The sequence below is a fragment of the Falco biarmicus genome, chromosome 5 (genome assembly GCF_023638135.1).
Source record: "Falco biarmicus isolate bFalBia1 chromosome 5, bFalBia1.pri, whole genome shotgun sequence".
NCBI classification, from domain to species: domain Eukaryota; kingdom Metazoa; phylum Chordata; class Aves; order Falconiformes; family Falconidae; genus Falco; species Falco biarmicus.
The window spans coordinates 70,920,526-70,943,822 of NC_079292.1; the positions used below are offsets into that span (position 1 = coordinate 70,920,526).

The 23,297-nt window shown below is 39.4% G+C and overlaps 1 protein-coding gene across 1 annotated transcript; it reads left to right on the forward strand.

The window, feature by feature from the left end:
• The first annotated feature begins 14,654 nt into the window (after positions 1–14,654).
• Positions 14,655–22,977, forward strand: STRAP (serine/threonine kinase receptor associated protein). The gene is made up of 10 exons (XM_056341355.1): positions 14,655–14,918; positions 15,911–16,046; positions 16,806–16,887; positions 17,153–17,225; positions 17,802–17,898; positions 19,326–19,463; positions 20,004–20,140; positions 20,922–21,071; positions 21,614–21,679; positions 22,001–22,977. The coding sequence occupies exons 1-10, from the start codon at positions 14,807–14,809 to the stop codon at positions 22,060–22,062; spliced, it is 1,053 nt and encodes a 350-aa protein (XP_056197330.1). The 5' UTR covers positions 14,655–14,806; the 3' UTR covers positions 22,063–22,977.
• Positions 22,978–23,297: the final 320 nt, after the last annotated feature.

Genomic DNA, 23,297 nt, shown 5'->3' on the forward strand with positions numbered 1-23,297 from the left:
TCTAATATCTTAAGCAAAATTATAAATCAATAGGTTTGTTTTCTTGCTTTTAATGTAACATCTTTTCTTCAAGCAACTAAGTTTTGTATAATGTTTAAGTCTACCTAACAAAGATTGTGGAAAATAATTAAGTGCCCAATCTACTTTCGCTAAAATTATTGTACAAATACCCACTGGCTTGACTGGAAAGAAGTCTGGACACATTTCAGTTATCACTAGAAATATAAAGGCTTGAATTTTTTGTCACTGGTTCCATAACCATATCCAAGGTTATTGCAAAATACTCATATTTCTTTTTACAAGTTGTTAAAAAATCTGGACTATCACATATTTTCCAAATTATTTTGAATTATTTTAATTCAGGGACTAGAAAATACTTAACTGCCAGGATCAGCTACATGTCTTTTGGGCAGCAGCTAATGCACATGGAATTTCTGTAGCGGGCATCATAGCGATGAAACTTCCTTCAATCCTAAATTGAGTATAATATAAGACCTTTACCTTTGGTAGATTTAAAACATTTGTGATGAAATGACAGACATTACTGTCATCTCTCCACTCAGAGAAGGTATGAGAGCAGCAAAAGCAGCGACTGCAAGACTCCGCATTCCCTGCAGTGCTCTACCAATGACTTTGGTTCTGTTCCTTCCACTTTATGTCTTAGCTCTCAGCTGAGACTGCCCACACAGTATCTAGCTAAATTTACTTTTCTTAATCAGCAGACATCTTAGGGAGGTGGACAAAAACCCCCTGGCTACCCCACTAAATAAACTTCACCCCATTGTCAAATGGTAATGTTGTGTAATCAGTAACTGCCTGTTCTTCTCAGTCCTCCTAGGCCATGGTGTATTTTAGGTTGACAACAAAGAAAGAAGTTAACAAGCCCATTTGCGTACTACTTGAAGTTGATGGAAGATGCTTCTGGCAGGTTTTGGAGGGTGCTTTAGAACCCCCAGCCTGCAGATTACTTTGTTTATTTCCAACAGTTAATGCAAGATATGTGACACCAAGTGAAATGCAAAATACACGGGAGACAAGAAAGGACTTGGTAGAAGGCAAAACTTGCAGCGTGGCTTTTCCAGGTTAACTCTCTTTGGGAGTGTGCCTACGTTGATGGTTCAGGTAAAGCTGTTTTATAAGTAAGTGGGTAATAAACACACTACTGGGAAAGACATTGAATGACCTCATTGGATGAAATCTTTTGTATGATAATGCAGAAATGATGAAAAGTAGGCAAACATGTTTTAAACAGTGCTTTGAGGCTACTCTGTATATGAAAGTATCGAAGGAATGTCACAAGAGTCAATGAAGACATACCATTATATTGCATGATTTGTAACACAGCAGCTGACCTCATCCTTCAAAGAAGGTGACTTTTATTGACTCCTACTAACTACAGTAACAGTTGTATACCCAGCGGTGGTGCAAATCAGTCCAAATCTGACCTAGGTCAGAGTGTATGGCAAAACCAGTAAAAAAAAAAAAAAAAGCATTCACATCCTCAGTCTTAACTACAGAGTTGTTCTTGCAGAGTACTAAATAAGGAGTCTGCAAAATTTTCTTCAGCAGTCCTAATGGTGGCTGCCAATGGTGGTGCCAGCTCTCACTTCATTTCACATTTCTGTACCACAAATGCATGTCCTACACTTTGGGAACTTCCACAGTAGACTTGCAGCAAAACATGGGCTGAAAATTACTTTCCCCATCTTGCCCCATAATAGTTAGAAAAATCTGCTGTTTGACCACACAAAAATTTCCACTGCTGATTGATTCCTAGGTCTGTTTGGCTGCTTATAATTCCCCAACCTACCCTTATGTGATTCACACCCATACATCTGCTCTAGCTTCAGCATATAATTGTTATTCCATACAGACAGCCCAGTATTTATTCAAACAAGGGTGCTCTTGTCTATTTCTCCTTTTTTAGCTTCTATAAAAAAAGTAAATCAGTCACAATACATTACATTGTATGTGCATGTTTGTGTGTAGGAATAAAAACTAATTTTGTTACCCTTTCAAAGGCAGCAGCTGATTACTAGGACAGAATAAATAAAAGAAGTATGTTAAATGGGGTACTGTACATTTACATTAGAGACAGGGCATTCCAGCCTTCTCTAAATATACTGTGGTTAATTAAAAAAGATTATGATTTCTGTTATTTTCCATCATTGTTTTCCATATTACAAATATGGAAATATTTATATTTGCTTTCCTACAGAACTGTTGCTACACTACAGAAAACCTAGGTCGTGACTCTGTGACACGGCAAGTCTTTGACTCCTATGTTATCATTTTGCCCTGGGAGAAGCAGAAAAGATGCTTGTGGAATGAGCTAGTTGGTACTGCTTGGATTATCTTCATAAAAGAATCTGAAATTAGTTTAAAAACATTTGTGCTCTGCCAGAATCAGCTGACTTAGTTCTCAGGAGTTTGTGTGAACAGTTGTTTCATGGGTTTTTTTGGCTCATGCATTTGTTAGGACTTTGGGAGAGTTCAGTGAACCCAGATCTCAAAGCAAAAATATTTTACCTATGTTTTTTAATGAAGATGGTTTTAAAAGCTAAATTTAGTTTTCTGGAAAACAGTTAAAAATAATTTTAGACTCATTTAACTTGTTTTGTGAAAACAAGCCCTATATAGACTCAAAAGTCTAAGGTTGATAGTTTGGCTTTTGGTTTAAGACATTATACAAGAAGGGACCTACTTGTAAAAAATTCTGTAGCTACAAGCTTAATGCCAAGTCATGTGGTATCTGGATGTGGAATTTGAGCTATTTTCAGCAACATCTATTGAGATAAAAGCATAGCATTGTTTTTTTCCTAGAAGTATAAAGATTCTCACCAAAGGAATTAACATAGGTTTTATTCCTGAAACCTTTGTTTCCTATCACTGTTTTCTGCAGTACTTGCAGTCAGATCAAGAACGTAAGAAAGTGGTATGTTTGTTTTTATCTACTCGTTCACATTACAGCTCTGAACAAACATCCAGTAACTATATTTCCCCTCAAACTCACATCCCTGCAAGTACTTCAATTCTGAGTTTCACAGATTGAATCAAACCAGCAGCTGGCACTCCTGGGACCAGGAGACTCACAGGCAGCGAACTGAAAGCTTGCATAAAAGCAGCTTTCACCTGGAGTCTCCTGCATTGTCATCAAGTTCTGTGGTGGAAAACAGGTTAAGGGAATAGATAAATTTACTTAGCAAAACATTTGTAAAGCATTAAGGATAAGAATGTGCTTAAGCACTAGCTGTAGCTTTAATGGAGGAGCTGACAAGAAGCAGAAGAGGCAGGTAACAGAAAAAGTGGAGAGGTACCAAAGCCTGGTTAGAAGCCACAGGGCAAAAGTCTGAAGGCCTGCAGGAGGGTAGGGATTACTTCAGTTATCACAGTGAACAAAACATTTCACTTCCAGGCAACCAATTCACACTCAGCTACAGTCAGCAGTGCCTATGATCAGCTGGTGATCTGACAGATAAGATGATGATCTGACAATTGTTTAATGGAAGATGTAGACTAGATCAGTTTTTCAGTAGAAAGGAATGAATGCACTAATACTAAACTGTGTACTTTTCCACCAATGTATTGTAACTCTCACAAGAAGGAATGTTATTCAGATGATAAGATTAAACTGTCTTTGGCTTCTCAAGCAGTGATGCTGTCAACAAGAGGGTTTTCTGATACTTACTTTTTTTTTTTTTAAGATGGCAACCTGACTGATAGCAGGTTTTGGTCTTTCAAGTTGGCACAGCTTTGATTAATGGTCCACAGATGGAAATCTCTGTAGCTCTTGCCAGCTGTAGTAACAGCCCATTCCCTAGTGCTGGGCAGATTTTTAATGGATTTTTTTCTTTTTTTTTCTGGCTGATACACTACAATGTAACATGATAAGTTAAAGTACTCATACCATTCCTGTAGGTTACCAGTTTCCAAATTCTGCTCCCATTTCTTGCTTCACATATGGTTATTTGTTCAGTGCCTTGAATGGGTGAGATAGTAGACGCGTATTATTTGTTGTAATACTATAATTCACATTAGTTATTTTTAGTGTTGTTCTATTATTCATGTAAATAGACTAGCTGACACCCCCAGATATGCTAGTGTGATATGGGGTTTTGTCTGTATTCTGTTTGCAGCTGTCAACTCTTAGGTGGTCACACTGTTCAAGGGATTTGCAGGAGCTATAGAGTGTTACTGTTTCATAAAATGAGTTTTTTTGTCTGCCAGAAAAATTCCTTCCCAAAAGCCTGCACTTGATAGTATTCCCACGCTGGTCCTCTGTACTTTAGCGAATGAAGAGTGCCCCAACTATCTCAGGGAATATCTCTGAGATCCCTGAATACACTGAATACACTGCTTCCTTTGGTTTTAATACCCCCACGACAATGACAATGGGGCAATACAAGTCTGTAAAACACAAGGACAAAAACTGAGGTAAAGGATTAACCATAAAACGGGGTGTGTGTGGTGTGTGTGTGTGTGGGGGGTGGAAATGACAAGCAGAACAACTAGAGAATGCTGTTCTGGCTGACACCTCACTGGATACCTCTGCTCCAATACTCTAACAATGAGTTCCTATGATATGCTCCAGCATTCTGAGCCAAGTACTCAGTTTCCATAGAAATAAAGTACTTTCCAGATAAGGCCTAAGATTAACTATTTAATGATTTTTCCTTACATGGTCCTATACTTATGTCCTTAGAGTTAGGCTTTGTCGTTAAACTTCAAAGGCTGGTGATGGGTGTGAAAGGATCTAGCTACTCTGGGAACCTCTGATTTCTTCCTGGTTCATGCTTAGTCAGCTGATGAACCTGTAACTTCATAAGCAAAAATGATGATTTGACCTGGAATCAAGCAGTATGGGTGTCTAAAGATTATTTCTTCTTCTATTTTTATGCACTCTGACAGTTAGCCACTTCCAGCCTAAATCTAAATTGATTTTTCATATAAAGCTATTAATACACCCTCATTAAATGTTATAGAAAACCTGGGTCACACCAGCATTCACATGTAAATAGGTTTCTTGTTTTTAGCATCCTGCAGTGATTGCAGATGATCCGTTACTAGTACAGACTAGCTTAGACATGACCGTGAGATCAACTAATGCCTCCCCCCAGCTTGTCAAGCTGTTCTTGTATCACCATCAAAAACCAAAAAGAAATAAACAATAATTACACTTCTTGGAATCCTAGTCTGTATTTTGCATGGCATGATTACATGATGTGCAGCACCAAATGTGCCAGTCTCACAGAAACCCAACTGGCAAGTATCTTCATTGCACTAATGAATTTCCAAATATTTGTATAAGCCTCATGAGCAAAGTTCTGCTCAAGAATAATAATGGTACTTTCTACCTTTTTGACTCACTCCACTCTTACATATTTTCAGTTACTTGTAGTTATAAAATTATTACACAACTTGGGACAATAATCTGTGTTCCCCAAAATCTCAATAAAATGGAAACCATTACAAATCTTCCTGTCATGTTTCATACTTGTAAAAGCACGGTCACTCTCTTCTACCATCAGTGCTATTAATTTCTTTCAAAGTTTGATCCTGGCAAAAAAACAAAACCCCACAATTGTAATTACTCCAACCATAATACCATGAGCCAAATTAATCCATGATCTAATACTGATGACATTGGTGGATTCAGTCCAGAGACAAATGTAGCTTAAGGCTGTTTTGAAATGGAACATATTCTCAAATCTCAGAAGAGCAGTAATATTTGTTTAAAAGTTTGGTGGTTTATGCCCTCAGGGCAGAGATAATCATACGAATTGCTGGCTATGCAAAGAAATTGTATCTAGTAATTCTTCTATATAACACAAATAAACAGTCTCTCTTACCCTTCTCTTTCTATCTTCTAATTTCAAGTTCACCTATTTTTCTGGTGTGTCCTAAAAGGGAAAGACAGTCTACTACATAGTACTTTCCTTTTTTAAAAAAAGAAAGTTCTATTTTTTAAATTCTAATTTACTGTACAAGTAGTAGCAGAACAACACTGCTGTGTTCTAGTGCTCTGCAATGAACAATTTGCTCTGATAAAACAGCAGATTTCATGTTGCCTGGTGAAGAGAGGCTCACAGTCAAGTTACAGGCTAAGCTTTATTTATCAGAGATTAGAGCGTTTTACATCCTGGCCCTGTACCACTAATATTAATGGTATAAAAACTGGACTTGCAATAGACTGCTAAAGAACAGAATCTGAAAAAAATTGGCATGATTGTTCAAAAAGTGATTAGAAAAGGCTTATTAAGCCTGTCTTAAGTCAAGCCTGACTGATGTTACCCAGTTTAGGTTTTTTTTGTTTTCCAAACTATTGAACTCAGCAAAGCTTATACCTCCCAAAACAAGGGGGAAAAATAGTACACACCAACATGAATTTAATTTTGTATCTGTTGCCCTGCAGAAGTCTTGATGGCTGCCATGGATTATACAAATAAATTTAACTGTGTTCTTAGCATTTGGTCTAGCTCTTTTCATTGTTGGAAGCATTTGTTGTACTAGCTTGGCGTTATTGCAGTGTAAGGAGGTCACTATAAGAGTATCACTGATCTCCCTGCCATGTCTGGTTGTGTGAGTAAAGGAAGCAGATGTATCATTCTTCTAAATGATACAATTTGATACTGAGTTGTAGCAATCCTGCATCAGTCAGCAGTGTTTCTCTGATATATAAACTCAATAATGCATAGGATGAGTATGTTAGATGACATCCTGTGTCTTGAAGGTGAAGGACTTGTAAAATTTAGCAGTGGAGCAGGATGTGCTTCTGAGGAATCAGGTCAATGCTTGAATATAAAGTCCTGTCAGTCATTTAAGACTTGCCTTAAACAAGATGACAGTTTTGGAAGCTCTTCTCACTCACCTTCAATGGCTGAAGTACGTGCAGTGAAGGCATAAGAAATCATCATTCAAAAGAAACGGGAAAGAAAATAAAATCACATAGGCTGAAAGGAAACTCCAGAGTTAACCTCATCCAGCCTTCTACTCAAAGGCAGGACAACATAGATCAGGTTGCTCAGGGACTTGAACAGTCAGGTTTTGAGTATCTCTAAGACAGGAGATTCCACCAGCTTTCTGGCCAGGTCTTCCAGCATTTTTTTTTACTATTGTGGTGATTTTTTTTTCTCTTACATTACTTGGAGTTTCTCATATTCCAGCTTGTGTCCATTGCTTCCTATCCTTTCACTTGTGCACCTCTGAGAACAGTCTGCCTCTGTCTTCTTTACATCCTTTTATACATAACAATAAGGTACTCCACCTTTGCTTTATCTTCTTATGTCTGAATGAACCCAGTACATAAAGTGCAGGACTTTGCACTTGCATTTGCTGAACTTCACGAGGTTCACTTCAGCCCATTTCTCCACCCTTCAACAGACACACTCTCCCCCTGGGATCACTCATGTGGAATCATTTGCAGATTTGTGCACTCTATCTCATCATCAGACTGTTTAAAAAGACATTACATGTTAACTGGCCACAACAATGATTACTGAGGAATGCTGATGGCAACCAGCTGTCAGCTCGCCTTGTACCACTGATACAATCCCTTGAGCCCAGCACTCCAGCTGATTTTCCACGCACCTAGCCTCTTACTCATTTCTTAGCACTTCAGCTCTAAGGATACTATAAAAGACTGAATCAAAAGCCTCGCTAAAGTCAAAGTACATGGCATCCATTGCTCTCCTCTCATCCACATAGCCAGGTATCCTGTTATACAATGCAGTATGGTTGGTCAGGCATAATTTATTGTTGGCCTGGAAATGGCCCTACAACCTTCCCAAGAATACAGGTAAGGCTGACTGGCCTGCAGTTCCTTGGATCCTTCTCTTGTCCTTCTCGAAGATGGATGCATTTACATTTTTCCATTTATGAAGAACCTCCCCCGATGCCCATGACTTCTAAAGGTGATAGCAGCTGTGCAATAGCACTGACTTGCTCCCTTGGCACTCTTGGGAAGGTTCTGTCTGGTCCCACACACTTGTATATGTCCAGTCAGCTTAACTACACCTAGGATAGTAGGACTAAGGATGTCTGCTATAGCTGATTTTCAGTGGCTGATGTTTGAATTACTTTAGCTTTTTAGAACACTAAGTGTAAACATCTTGCACTGTGAAGAACATCTTCCAAGTGAAAACATCAAAGGAGACTACAATTATGAATGAATTCAGCTAAAGCTTGCCCCTGAAAATTTGTATTACTGTTTCTTACAGTACAGTAAGCTCAGAGAGAGGTATTACAGATGTGATGATACTTAGAGAATAAGAATTCTGCTAAACTGTTTCCTGGAAAGCAAATGAACTGCCAGACAACTTTAATTCTCCTTTAGCAAAGCAATTATTATTTATTGAAATTATTTTTGCAGAGGCAAATAATACTTATTTACCTAGCCTGAATTACCAAGTGGTTCCAATATGAGGCTTGAAAAGAGGTAGGAAAAGAATCTTATGTTACTCCTATGTCTCCTCCTTTACTGTGCAGTCATGCTTTGAATGGTCTAGAGAGAAAAGCTGCTAAGAGAATATAGAAATGGCTTATTTCAGCCAGAAAATGGCAACCATAATACCCATAACTTAGTTGTTTCACTTGTCTTGGTTACAAGAACTCTAAGCATGGGAACACACTTATGTAGCTTCCTTTCCATTTCCCCTTCCCACCTCCCCCATTAACATTGCAAGGTCACCTATCCCACCAAACCTTGTATGAGCTGTGATAATGCTGTTCTTTGACCTTTGTTGCTTCTATAAATGCATAACATACAAATCAGCTTACTGCAACATTCTATACTGTTAAATGGATTGATTGAGAACAGTCCTAGTAAAGGATTTTGGAATACATGCACTATATTTTCCTCTCCGGGTATGTTCCCTATATTGACCCTGTCTGAGGTTCCCCAGCTATGTCTTTACACCTTTCAGCCTAGACCCTAAATATGTATATATTTACTTTACATTCCTTTATTTCCTGAGGGTTAGCTGTAGCAATAGTATATTCTGAGAGCATTTGGATAGAAACGGGGGAAGAATTTCATTTTCTTGGATTTTTTTTTAATAACCTCTTCAGTTACTGTCCCTTTGGTTTTGCAGTGGCTCAGCCTTTCAGTGAAAACACTGGCTATTTAAAGTTTAGCCTTTCTTTTTCTTATCAGTCTCCTGTCTACCTGGCCAGCACTTTGTCCTTCCAAAAGACGTAACGGGACCTGAAGACTAAGGAACAAAGCTATCAAAGCAAAGAGAAAACAATTTTTAGTATTCTTTATTGGTTTCATCACTCTTTGGTTGGTGCATGCCTGATTCCTGACCTCCAGAGAGATGGAAAGGTTCCTGATTGTCTAAGTTGAATGCAGACACCATTAGGAAAAATATTCTTTTCAGAAGAGTAAAAATCCTTTTGAGATCTTAGCACTAAGATGGTGATTAAAGAAGTGTTCTTACATCTGACCTCACATAAAGAGACAGGAGAAAAAAAGTACACATCCCACTATGAGGTACACAACTGGACTCTGAGTAAGTCTCCTGTTTCCCCTTCTACCCAGCTTCCATGTGCTGTATTTCTCCTGCTAAACCATGTAGCTTCTCTTCCTTGCTGCTGTCTCAAACTCATCTTCAGACTCTTCCCTATCCCTCCACAGCCCATTTCCCTGTCTAATACCCTTGGCCTCTATTCACACCCACAAACTATACCACCGTGCACATCCAAGAGAAGAGTGTCTGTGGTTCAGCACTCACATTCCCTAGATCTGTTAGAAGAAATTGCTTGAAATGAGAAGAAATATGGTCACCTGCTGTGAAAGGCTGATCTAGAAAGGACTCCTTGACCTGAAGCACTCTGTTCTATTATTTGTGAAATGTGATTACATCTGCCTTACATCTTGTTACTCAGTGATAACTGACTGCTCAAGGCTGGCATTCAGCTGTAATTGTTCCTACAGTGAAAACACAGCAACGTGCTCTGCAATTGCTCTCACATAACTGCATGGAGCATTCATAACATATCCTTTAGCAAACAGATACTCCTTGGGCTTTTTAGAGGTGGTCCCATCCTGCCCTCCGTCCCGTCCCCCCCATCCTGTGTTCCATCCCGATACCCCCATTCCCCCCCCACCCCCCGCCCTCCCCTTGGTTAGCTATACAGATTAGTAGGGGACATTTCTCCAAAGAGGTAGAGAGCATCAGTGTGCCTACAGATTACACTGAATGTTTCACAACATATAAAAATAATGCAAATTCAAGGTCTGCTAAAAAAAACGGGGTGCTTTGCTGCTGTTTCTTGTGGCACCCAGAGATTTCCATTTACCTATTTAGCTAATTTATTTCGTAACTTCTTGAGCACTATGTCCACAAAGCTGCTATGTACAAGATGAAAACATCAGTAAGCCACCTCACAGTAGAAGTGCTCAGCTAGGTAATTAATGTACTAATAAATATGTAAAGAGCTCCACTCAGTGGCAAGAGAATGTATTTCCAACTTTTGGAAATGTAAATATGTATACTAAACACCCTCTACTTAATTCAATCTCTGCATGATTTACTTTAATCAAAGCACTAGAATCATGACCTTTCATAGGATAGCTTTATTCATTGTCAGCAGGATTTCTGAGGAAATTCAATCACTGACTGTGAAAAGATGTTGTCTTAATTAACCAGGTACTGAATTATAAATGTTAAGAGTCTTGCCCAGATACTTTATAAACTATGATCAGCATACTTGTTATTCCGTGCAGTAATGGGGTGAATTACTATGTATGATTACAAGGCCGACAAACTGGAGTTGATGAATATTTATTTAACACTACAAGACAGTTATTTGGACAATAAGTAGATAAATACAAAACTTTGAATAAAACTTTTTTAATGACATCTCTTTTATTTGTAACATTATTGGAATCTGATAAATAATCACCTTGGCTAAAACAATAAAACTCAGTATTAACTTAGTATTTTTATTTTAAGCTTGCTAGGCTCTCAGTTGTAAGTAACTACTTTTTCTATTTTTCCTTGTACCTTCTCTGGCCTTTCTTGAAGAACTGAGGCCTGTTTCACAGTTCCTAGCTTCTCTAACAATCTCTGTATTAAAAGTAGCTTAGCCTGAGGGCACAGAATTAGTGTATTTCTAAATCAAACATCCTCAGACTGTGGGGAATAAACATATTTAAATGGAGATGCTACTAGGGAGATAAAAGGAGGGCAATGGCAGGGGAAATACCAGAGGAGTGGCAGCTAGGGCCAAAGGCTGGTAGGCTCCAACAGAGGAAAACAACAGCTCTAAATACAAGCAGAGGAAGCACATCGGATAGAAATGATATTAGGATGTGTTCCTTAGCAAGAGCTCGCTGACGATGCCGGATCAGTTCAGCATTTCTTTTTGCTCCTGCTCTGTGTGTGTTTGGCCCCTTCCTTTCTAATCCTTGCTCTTGCTTCTGTTTGAAATACTTCCTCCTGGACACACCTGTCATTCATTCACCTTGCAGTGGCTCCATGGCAAAGTGTTTCTCCTTCTCCAGCCACAAACGTGCTTCATGGTAGTACTTCCCCTCCCCACGCCCAGTTTAACAAATTCTGCATTAAAAATTTCTGGTTGGATTTGGGCTACAGATGCAGAATGTACACCAGAATGTAGCAGGAAATGTCTGAGATCATCGCCAAACAAACTGGCTGGCTACATTATGCATGATATACCCCGAGTTAGGCCTAGGACAAACTTCAGAGACTTTCAATTACTATGTTCTGTTTTGGTATTAAAGATTTAAGGAAAAAATGTAGATAGTTTTATTTTCAGTATTATTTCTGTATGTCCTTAGTCGTATTTCCCAAAGATAATAAAGCTCCCCCTTGCTTTCTAGAACTGTGATTTAAGAAGTCATATCCTTCTATATCACTGTTAAATCTAGACTCAAAGGGCCTAATTCCTATCCTTTTTGTCCAGCCATGTGGCTATACTGTTACTGCACATAGGAATGGAAACACATCGAGAGCGGAAGGCAAAAATCAGTTTGTGGAAGCCACTGTCTGGTACAGAATGGAGGAGCTAGTGCCTGGGCAATGAGGCCAGAGAGGTTGAGGCTGGGGGCAGTGGGGAAATGTCAGGCTCTAACTGGGAATCAATCAAGCACCTACTGCTGGAGGCAGACACCAGCACTGTGTGGGATCAGTGCTCACGTAATCATCTACATGCTTGTACTAAGTCCATCTACTAGCAGTTTCATAACTTTTATAAAACTGGCCAGTAGGTGATGATCAGTACACAGGTCTCTACCCAGTACAATTATTTCCCTCAGGATGAAACACAGCAGTTAACAGTATGATGCCTCAAGTCTGCCCAGGTCCCACAGTAGGTATCAAAGTCTCTTTTTAAGGGTCTGGCTTTAGTGACACCCATCATGCTCCTTTCCTAGAATTTTCATGTTCCTGCAGCATACGAAAAACTTAATTCATAGTACTACCCTATAGTTTTTCTGGGCCTGATGGGATTATTAATATGTCTAGACTTTATAGGTTTTGCATCTCCATGATTTTTCTCCTTTTCTGATTTTCAGCTACCTACTGGCAAGTTGAAAATGTTTTTACATGTCTGCCTGTTACAGATTTTATGTCTTCCTAAGTAGATGTCATATTGTTTCTTTGTGCAGGTGGAAAATCATGCTCCAATTTAACAGAAGGCAAAATCAATCAAAACTATGAAATCATAAACTTCCCTAAACACAATTTTCCCTTTCTTTCCCTTCCTCAATACTGATTTTTAAGTAGGTAATTTAAATTCAGTACAAAGTTTTTAACTTTACCGACCCTTGGTTTTCCCCCACACACACTCAGAAAGTTTATAACATCAGTTACCAGAACAGTTTTTTAAAATGCAAACCCAAGCAGCATTTCCAATTAGGAGACACAATGATATGTTTAGATTAGGTTTTGAAAAATGTGAAACTAATAAATATTTGTTTAGTCCTGTTTTAAATATGTTTAGATAAGGGATCTCCATCTATACCCCTAGTTTCTGCCCCATTCCTATAAATGTATTTTTGGTGTGTAATGGCTCTACTGAGAATCAAAACACATATACGGTTAGGAATGAAGAAAAAAAAATTACAAGGAATAATACAAACAGAGAACATACATGTAAAGTTTAGAACACTAATATGCCATGACATTTTTGAAACACTGCTATAATATAAAGTATAATAAAACGGCATTTGACTTTTGCACTCTGAAGTTTTAGCCACTCTGCCGAGTATTTTGTACATTAAGCTCTCAAAGTATTCCTAACAACGGGATAAAATACAGAAAATTCTTCAGTCAGTTTTACCAAGACAAACACACGTTTTGGGAAGTTATTTTTAACGTTAATTTTAAATCTTTCAGAGCTACATTTGAATTCCCCATGATTGTCTGAGACTTGATAGATTCAGCTATAGGCTGAATATTTGGCAAAGCACAGTGAGAGACTGCTATCACTGCAAGGAAAAAATCTGGAAAATCTCAGGTACTTAAAAGGTCTATGTGGTAGTCTGTGGCTGTGTGTGGAAAAACTGGAAGTGTCAGCAGTGGTTAGTATGCATGAAAATGTGTCATGAAATTACATAATCATTAGGAGTTACTTTTAAGAACTCTGGGGGCATAAATGAAATACCAGAAGGTCAGAAAATGAAATATGGTGCCTATCCTTTAAAGAGAACCTGTGGAAGACCAAAGTTATTTTAAACGTCAATTATCTGTTAATGATTTTAATGCTTTTCCTAGCTGTAAGACTTGAAAAAGTAGATGAGCAGCTGTCAATCATTCTGATTTTTTAGCCTCTTGAAAGAAGAGTAACAGCATCCCTAATTTTTAAGGAAGGCTGTTGACACATCTTCCAATGCCATTTTTAGATGCTTCTGAGGGCAGCCCTAACCACCACCACCATCTTAGCTCCCTCTTCTTTTATGCAAACCCAGGTGGGTGCTGCTATGCATCCCGAGATCGCTACATCCCCCCTATCTGTCTTTCCACCAGCCTCCGTGGCTGGCAAGGCTTATCGGATCCTGCAGAGAGCCATAAAGGGAGCTAGCTCTACAGAAAGAGCTGCGCTTCCTTTTGACAGGGTTTATTTGCTGCTGTTTTAGGAGCCTGAAGAGGCCAGAGATGCACCACAGGGGCACAGAGTGCCAACTGGGAAGAAGCTGGGCACGGGGAGACAGGCTGCGTTGTGACACCCCAACTGCTGAAAAGCAAGTGCAAGCTGGAACCTGCCGGGAACTGCTGTAGAAGAGCTCCTAGACACAATAAAGAAGCTCTGAGGAGCCTTGGACCCTACCCTGGGGTCAGTCAGACAGTCTTCCTTCGGGAACGGGGGTGAGGAAAGAATGCCGCGGGGGCGGCAGAAGCCCTGAGGGCTGACAAGGCACTCGGCAGCGCGGGAAGCGCGGGGCGGGCCGGCTTCCCGCCCACAGGCCGCCAGGCATAGCCCGGCTCGGCTCGATTCGGGTCGGCTCCGCAGGGGGGCGGCGTCCCGGGCGCGCAGAGTCCCGCCCCGCCCGGCCCCGCCCGGGCCCGGCCCACCGCGCCTCCCCGGCAACGATAACAGCAACGAATGCCGCGCGCTTGCGCCTAGCGGCGCTTCCGGCTGCGCGCCCGCTGGCTGACGCAGCTTCCGCTCCGAAGCGTTTCCGTGCCGTCACTTCCTTCCCCGCCGCCGCCGCCGTTGCCGCTTCCTGCCCGGCAGGAGGGGACTCGTGTCCCTTCCCAGGCTCCGTGCGCGCGCGCCCCGCCTCCGCCTCGCGCCAGCGCCGTCTCCCCCTCCCCCCCCCTCCCGCCGCCGCGCCGCCGCCATGGCCATGAGGCAGACCCCGCTGACGTGCTCCGGCCACACGCGGCCCGTGGTGGACCTGGCCTTCAGCGGCGTCACCCCCTACGGCTACTTCCTCATCAGCGCCTGCAAGGGTGAGCGGCGGCGCCGGCCCCGTTGTGCAGTCTGCGCGGCGGGCCGCCCTGGGCCGGGGGGTGGGGGCGGGGGGCGGCGGGCCGGCCCGCCTGCTCGTAGGCCGCGTCTCGCTTTCCCGAGGGGGTGGCGGCGTGTGTGTGTATAGCGGCCGGAGCTCGCCGAGGCGGTCGTGCCCGGTGCCCTGTGCGGCCGGCGAAAGGCCGGTACTTGCCGCGTAACGCCAGCGCACGGTGCTGCCGCATGGAGGAGGGAGCGGGCGGCTGATTGTCGTGGTGCTTTAGTCGCTGTTTTGGGCTGGGAGGGTATCACAGCCCGCATTCGCCCAGTTTGGATCCGAACTGCTGGCGGGGGGCGGGGGGGGTAAGCCTCGAAAAGCTTTATTTCTAACTGCCCGCTGTCGCCGGCTGTGCGCATAGCTGTGGGTTTTAAAGAGCTCCCGTTTAGCCAGGGCAGCTGCCTCGCTGGGTGTAGGATGACGACGTCCGCCCCCTTCCCATGAGAACTCACTATGTGAATAGCACTTCCCCTTCATTCATGTATATGTTAATCTTCTGTATGTGTTCGTAAGTTCAAAAAGACATTTCTTTCTGCCTTGGAGCACTTCTGGTTCAGCTCAATATCTTCTTATGTGAAGAGCTTTTTGATAGCCTCCCAGAAAAAATAATCATGGGAAAGTCTATTTCATTTTTACACCATCTCTGTATGTGTTTTAAACATAATGGATTGCAAGCACAAGACTTGTGCTCCTTTCTGTCTCCGTATTACCTTAACACAAACCTAAATCATTTGGAGTAGTATTGTAATGTTTACACAGTGTTGGGTACATGCAGCAAGTACAGCTGCATATCTAAACTCTTCAGCTAAACTCTTTTACAAAGAACAGGTTCATAAAATCTGCAGTATTTACACATGCTGGTGCAAAGGAATCTTTTTTTTTTTTAACCACTTCCTTTTTTTATCATGTTACCATATTCATTTTGTTTTTCTGAAGATGGTAAGCCTATGCTGCGCCAGGGTGACACAGGAGACTGGATTGGCACGTTTCTCGGTCATAAAGGTGCTGTCTGGGGTGCCACTTTGAACACTGATGCCACTAAAGCAGCTACAGCAGCAGCAGATTTTACAGCGTAAGTGATTATCTGTCCTTGAAGTCTGTAGTTTGATTTTAGTCTTTACTGCTCTTTGGTGACATGTAGCTGTAGTAAATTACCGAGCCATTTGTTTTTCTTTAGTAATTGTTAGTTTATTTATGGCTAGCCAAAATAAAACCTAGACTTTAGGTTCTTGAAAGCAGTTGCAGTTAATGCCATTGTGATGAACAAGTGACTGCTTCTTGATAATATACTTAATTAGCGTGCCAGTTCACTAGAATAACATTTCTATGTGTGTCTAATCTCTAGCAACTGTAGTTCTGGCAGAGTTAAAAGAGTGATTTTTATTTTGCTTCTACCAGGTAGTCTCTTCTTATTACAAGAAAGCTCTTCTGAAAATTCTACTAAATTATTTCTTTGATGTTTTTTGTTGTTTGTTTGTGCTGTTTGCAGCATAAATTAATATTTAGCAAGTTGAATCCTGTTAGTAGAGGGCAATCTCTGTCAATAAAATTGCAGAGGAGAGCTCCCTTTGTCTTAAAAGTAAAATACTATTTAGTCTGCTTTGTCCTGAAGAAAAGGAGAAAGTTAAATGGTGGCATAGTAAAAAAAAAAGCTTTAATAAAAACGTATAAAGTGTTCTCACTAACTCGTTTATAAGAATACATAAGAATGTAGCATTTATGATAAAATGTTATGATGGTGTCAGGAAAGATTGCTTACAAACTAATCTGACTATCGAGGTGGATTTGTCCTGGTGCTACTGAAATACAAATATTTTCTCTTGCTGTTTAGCAAAGTGTGGGATGCTGTGTCGGGCGATGAACTAATCACATTGGCTCACAAACACATTGTCAAAAGTGTGGATTTTACACAGGTATGAAAAACCTTTGTACCTTTTTCATCAGGGAAGTAAGCTTTTAAGGTCTGTTTTGCTATTAGTTACTTCCCAAATTTTTACGTGTGTATCTTAACAGGCAAATAATCTAGCATACCATTTCTAGTTTTTAGGATTGTAGCTTAACTGTAGTTAAGTGTGTTAAGAGGCTTTCTGAGAGAAAGAACTGTTATTTAAAGACTCATGGGTGAAGGCTGGTATTTTGATTCAAAATAGAGTTGACCCTTTATAACTTCTGTTTCAGGATAGCAATTATCTGTTAACAGGTGGACAAGATAAACTGTTGCGTATCTATGACTTGAGCAAGCCAGAAGCAGGTGAGTCTTTTAGAACTGATTCTTGTTTCGTGGAGTTAAATAATTAAGTTCTGAAATTAAGATCTACTTTCTGTTATGAATTATAAAAGCTGATGATTGTTTTTTCAAATGTAGTGTCTATAGTGGCTATAGTAAGATAACCTCGATGGTTTTAAGTTTATGCTTTTACAAGTGAGTTGGAGTTTACCTGTAATGGACTTCAAGGATAGCATGTTTCAGTTTGATACAGACTCATTAGAAATAGGTCTAATTAATCATAATTTAGTTATCTGAAAGAAAAAAGATTCCACATATTTAAGTTTGTTTAAATTAATGTGAATACTAAACTGCTGATGTGTAATATGAAGCTAGAGAACCTTGATGTTAAACTCATGATGCTTTTTAAATTTAGCCAATCAGTTACCCAGTGTACATTTATCCAGTTCCTAGAGTAAGATCTACAGATAAAGTCACAAGTGCTTGAAGTAATTTTATGTTTCTAGTAAATGGAAAACCATATAACTTAAAGTGCCCAAACTGCTGCATGATGGTATTTCAATTTCTTACATGTATTAAAATATTTGGCTTTATTTTAAGAACCTGATGTTGTCAGTGGACATACTTCTGGCATTAAAAAGGCTTTATGGAGCAGTGATGACAAACAGATTCTTTCAGCTGATGATAAAACTGTCCGGTAAGTAAAAGTAACTTTCTTTTATCTACGAAGCTCACTTGTATTTATCATCATAATCTGTACAAGAAGATAGTTGTGTGTTTTGATAAAGGGTATAAGTAACACAGGTTATTTGATCCTAGGTTATTATAGCTGCATGCCTAATACAGTTCTCCTGCAATTAGATATACAACTTTTGTAATAATTCTGATTTACTCCTTGAAAGTGTCCTCCCTGATAAGAGTTGGGTTTTGAGAACTGCATAGTAAGAATAAATTTATGCCTTTTGCAATCGTAGAGAAGAGGAATTGATAGATGAGGTCTTGTGCATACGGATTGTGCTGAGATACTGCTTTCTTGTCTTCTGCAATCGAGCCTTGAAAGATGCATGAGGCCTGGACTAGCCAGGCATTAGGATAAAAGACTGGGAAGAGTATCTGGAAAGAGCGCACTGTTGATAGACATAGCCTTATTTCTCTGCCATGCTGATAAGTTGAGTAGGCTTTAGTGTTTTTGTAAGATGGCTCATCCAGTCATGGTTGTATTTTGTTTACTTGATGCTCAATTGGTAGATGTGCTGAAACCTAGACAAACCTGGCTGCTTGGGAGATTAATTAACAAAGACCCTTCCTCAAACTATGCTGTCCAGAAAAGATGGGAGATGTGCCTAACTGCTTCCTCAGCTTTCTGGCTGATATGAACAGTGTCGTCTCACACCTAGCTGATTAGTGATTCTTTATGGCTCAGGACAGAGAGAAGCAGAATGGTGTTTTTTACATTGTGGAAGGAAGGATGGGAGCATGAAGTCACTGGTGCAGTTTCCCTGTAGTCTCCTTTTCAGCTCCAGATCTTTTCAGTTTCCTAGTGTTCAAGACAGGCAAGGGCCTGGTCTTGTTCATTTTTCTCTGTAGACATAGAAGTGCAGCAGTCAGTTAATGCATGAAGATTTTTAGTTGTCATAGCAGAACAATTTAATTTCTTTTCTGTTTAGATAGTTCTTGCACCCCTACAAAGAAAACCATATTATTTAAAATTAATCACTGTTCTTTGTATAAGTTGGCATTACTACCTCTTTGCCTTGTAAGGTAAACAGGCAGAATGGAATCTTCAAGCCTTGCTTCTAGAAAGCTCTATTGCTCAGACTAAAAACAAGATTTCTAATCTCTAAGAGAATCCTTGAGTAGTTAAATGATCTGTGTACCATTTAATGTTGTTGCATGAAGCTTCAAAAGTAAAAGTATTTTAAAGTAAGCATGTATTAAAACTTTGCCTAGATGAGAATGAAGGTAAGGACGCCACTGACAATCTGAAGTACCTGTGGAGTCAAACAGTGTTCTTTGTTAGGTGGCTTTTTTGATCCCAATCTTGACACGGATGGGAGGTGAAAATTGTTTGATTTGCTGAAGTAATTGTAGAGTCTCTTTTTTTCCTTTTTGTTTCCTCTTAAGCCTCTGGGACCGGAGTACCATGACTGAAGCGAAGGCACTAAATGTTGCAATGTCAGTGAGCAGCATGGAGTATGTTCCAGAAGGACAGATACTTGTGATAACTTACGGGAAGACTATTGCTTTTCATAGTGCAGAAACGTGAGTCCAGACCACAGAATTTGCACAGGTTGAGTAATGGGCTTATTTGTGGGTAAAAACTAAAATCACCAAGTTGTCAGAACTGGTATTAGTGAATGTCTTTGCTGTCTTGTCAGAGGCAGAGTGTGAAACAGCTACCCTCTTCTAAAATAGTGAACCCAAACTGTCTATGAAATACTAAGCTTCAAAGGTTCAGTGCCATTTTCATACTAACTGTATTTGTGGTTAAATCAGGATTCAGTTTCAGTTCAGTGCTTTTCAGAGAACTAATTATTTATACATCTCTGTTGTCTTAAGAAAGCAAGTTACACACTTAAGCATATTCCAGAAAGTAGTTCTGAATGTGTGAGCTTTTGTTTTGCTTATTCTGAACTTGTTTCTAACTTGACAAGTGTGATTTTCAAGTATTAAAAATTGTTTCAGAAACCGTGTGGGTGTATTCTGTTTTTCTTAAAAGCAGTTGTGATTAGTAGAATCACGGTTTCTTTGCTTTCAGGATATTTTTAAATGAACTTTTGTTAACAAACTTTTATTTCTCAGTCTAGAGCAGATTAAATCATTTGAAGCACCTGCTACAATCAATTCAGCATCACTTCACCCTGCAAAGGAATGTTTGGTTGCAGGTGGTGAAGATTTTAAACTCTATAAATATGACTATAATACAGGAGAAGAATTAGGTATGTTTGTTTTCTGTAATCAAAAATGAGTTCTGAAATGGGTATTAGATTAATGAAATAAGACTAATAAGCTTGTACTCAAATAAGGTCTTTGCATAGCATGCTGTGCAAGAGGATGAAAAGGTATGTTATCAGTTAAGCAAGCATTCCTTCCTTTCTCACTATACCTGACTAGTTAAAGTCTCCATTAAATAGCTTCTTGCACCTATTTAGAAAAAGTTGTCATGCTAGGTTATATTTGAACTAGATATTAAAAGCCTTTTTCAACCTAAACAATTCTATGATTCTGTGTAGCTGCAATAGCAAGTTGTATGTTAACTTGTGCCATACCATAGCATTCGTTAGGTGTCTCTAATTTGCAGCTACTTGCTTTTATGAAAAATGTTTTATGTTTGTGTTCTTGATAATGTTGGCCAAATATATTTTTTAAAAAGTGTATTTCTAAGTGTATTATTTGATTCTGTTCTTGTTTAAAATTGTATGTGTATGGAGTGAGTGGTTGAAGGAACAGGGCATGTGTGCTCCATGCTACTGGCTTGCTTTGTAGTTTTGCCTAGAATAAATAAGCACCAGTTTTCTTGCAATTAATAAAACATTAATATGTTAGTTACCTAAATTGGAGATTGCTGAAATAACAATTAATAGAAGGTTTGTTTTGCATCAGAAGCTAAAAGGGCCCCCCTGTCAGTATTTTTCTCCACTCTTCTGATCAGTTTTTACTTACTAATTTCAGTTGTTGGCTGAAATTTGAAATTAATGGTCTTGGTATGTTCCCTTATAGAATCTTACAAAGGACACTTTGGTCCAATTCACTGTGTGAGATTTAGCCCTGATGGAGAGTTATATGCAAGTGGCTCTGAGGATGGTACACTAAGGCTGTGGCAGACAACAGTAGGGAAAACCTATGGTCTCTGGAAGTGTGTAGTTCCTGGTAAGTGCTTGTTTCTGGTGAAATTTGGCTGATCCATGTGCACTTACTAACTTTCATAAGTGATAAACATTGAATTTCATACAGCAACTTGTACTGTCTTCTGAGGGTTTCTATATCCACTCAAATCTGTTAAGATTGAAGGATTTACTTTTGTAGCTGCCATTACAGCACTTAAAACCTGTAAGCTTATTGAATATAGATATTCTGTGGATATTTAAGCAAATAATCTGATGTATATTTATGTTAAAGAGTAAGGAATATGAAATACTACTTCTATAAGTCTTAAAGAGATAAAAGTCTCTAGAAAGAAATGTGGATGACTTTTTTTATATATTTTTTTAAAAAAATTATATTGTAATTTGGTTCTCTATACTTGCGGGGGTAATGTCTAGGAAACTGCAAGTGAGTATTCATTAATGGAATTGCTTACCCAGCTGTTCCTTCTCAACACTAAGTGGGAAATTTTTTTGAATTTTATTTTTATTAAGGTGGGTTGGGGGTAACTGAAGGTACTAACTGTTCGTTCTCCCTCCCCTCTACAGAAGAGGAGAATGCAGAAGCAGCAAAAGCAAGGACCACCCTTCCAGGAACTGCAGAGGAGGAAATAGGTAATGCACTGAACTGCCAGCTTCAACTGGGCTAAGTGTTAAAAGATCAGTCAAGATGTTTAGTGTGGACAAGGTAGTTTTCCCCAAATACCTTTTGCCATTTTTCGCTCTTCTCAAAGATCTTTGCTTTTTCCTGAAAATGACCATTTGGTAAGTGTCAGACTAGTGACTAGAGCTGTGCAGACTGAACATACAGGGTGGAATAGCTGGATCAGGTTAAATGGGAAAACAAACTGAATCTGTCTTTAAGCAATCCGTGCAACGTTTCTTTGGTTTATATATCTAAGGTGAAGTTAAATAATACTTTTTATTTAATTGCAGAAGATCTTGCCTCTGAAAACTCAGATTCAGTGTACAGCTCAACTCCTGAAGTTAAGGCCTGATTATCGCAACTGTTATGCGACATGCGGACATACAAGACTAAATCAAGTGACCAGTGATAAACAGCAGCCTTCCAGAGTGTGCTCTCTACATAAGGCAAAGATGGGCAGTAATTGATGAGAATGCGGTGGAACTGGCTAGGTGTTGTCTGTAAGAGAACTGAGTATCCAAAAAAAAAAAAAAGGAAAAAAAAAAAAAAAAGACTAGTAGAGTTCTGCTATCTCTTTAGCATGATTGCCTACTGTCTTTTAAAAGAAGTGTGCAAGCTGAGATCCAGTCTCTCCAGTTTGTTAGACTCATTGTAGTGTGTTTTCTTTATTATGGAGAAGAGACACAATGGTTTTTCCTTTTTTTTTTTTTTTTTCCTCTTTCCCTCCCCTCCTTGAAAGTTGGAAAATTTGGCTTTAGTTGAAAAGAAGGGATTATGTACTTAAAATATTTGGTTTGGGTTTTGTTTCATTGTATGCTGCTTCTGAATGTTTAACTGTTTTCAGTTGTCTAAATAAAATGACTCAAAACTCATATCTTACTGTTGAGCGTTGGGTTCACAGAATGGAGAAATAACCAAGTTAATTATGTAATCTTCTGAGCATCTTGCTTTTGTACTATACAGAAGAAAAGCAGTAAGGATGTTTTAGTGCTGGTACCGAGGGTGGCAAGTTCTCTGATTGTGTAAGCTTTGTGTCTTTTTGTTCTTTAAAGTTTGAATGTAAAAGTGAGTCTCTAAAAGCAAAACCAGTTAAAACTCGAAATTAAACATGCTGCCTGAAATACTGGGTTGTACATGGAAAATCTGAGCGGTTGGCTCTGAATCTGTATAAAGCTTGAGTTTAGTTCCCCAGACTGGATAAAAAAAGTTACTCTTTCAAGGTTACAAATCATATTTTCTTCATTAAAGAAAATATTGCTGTTCTACTTGTCATTTCCTTTTAATGTTATACTGAAGAATTTACATAATGCATTCTGTATGAAAAGAAGAAAAGTTTATACAGAGGTATATTTATTCATGCACCTTTTTATTTTTTCATATTTGTACTTGTAATTAGATTCTTTTGGATTTTTTTCCTAAGAGTACAGTAATGCTGTCATGTTAGAAAAATTGAAGCTAAACATTTGAGATATAAATTGAAACATGGGCCATTCTGTCTGAATGTATAAAAAATCTTTTTCTGTTATGAGGGGTGGTAAATACTGGAACAGGTTGCCTGGAAAGGTCATGAAGCCTCCATTCCTGACG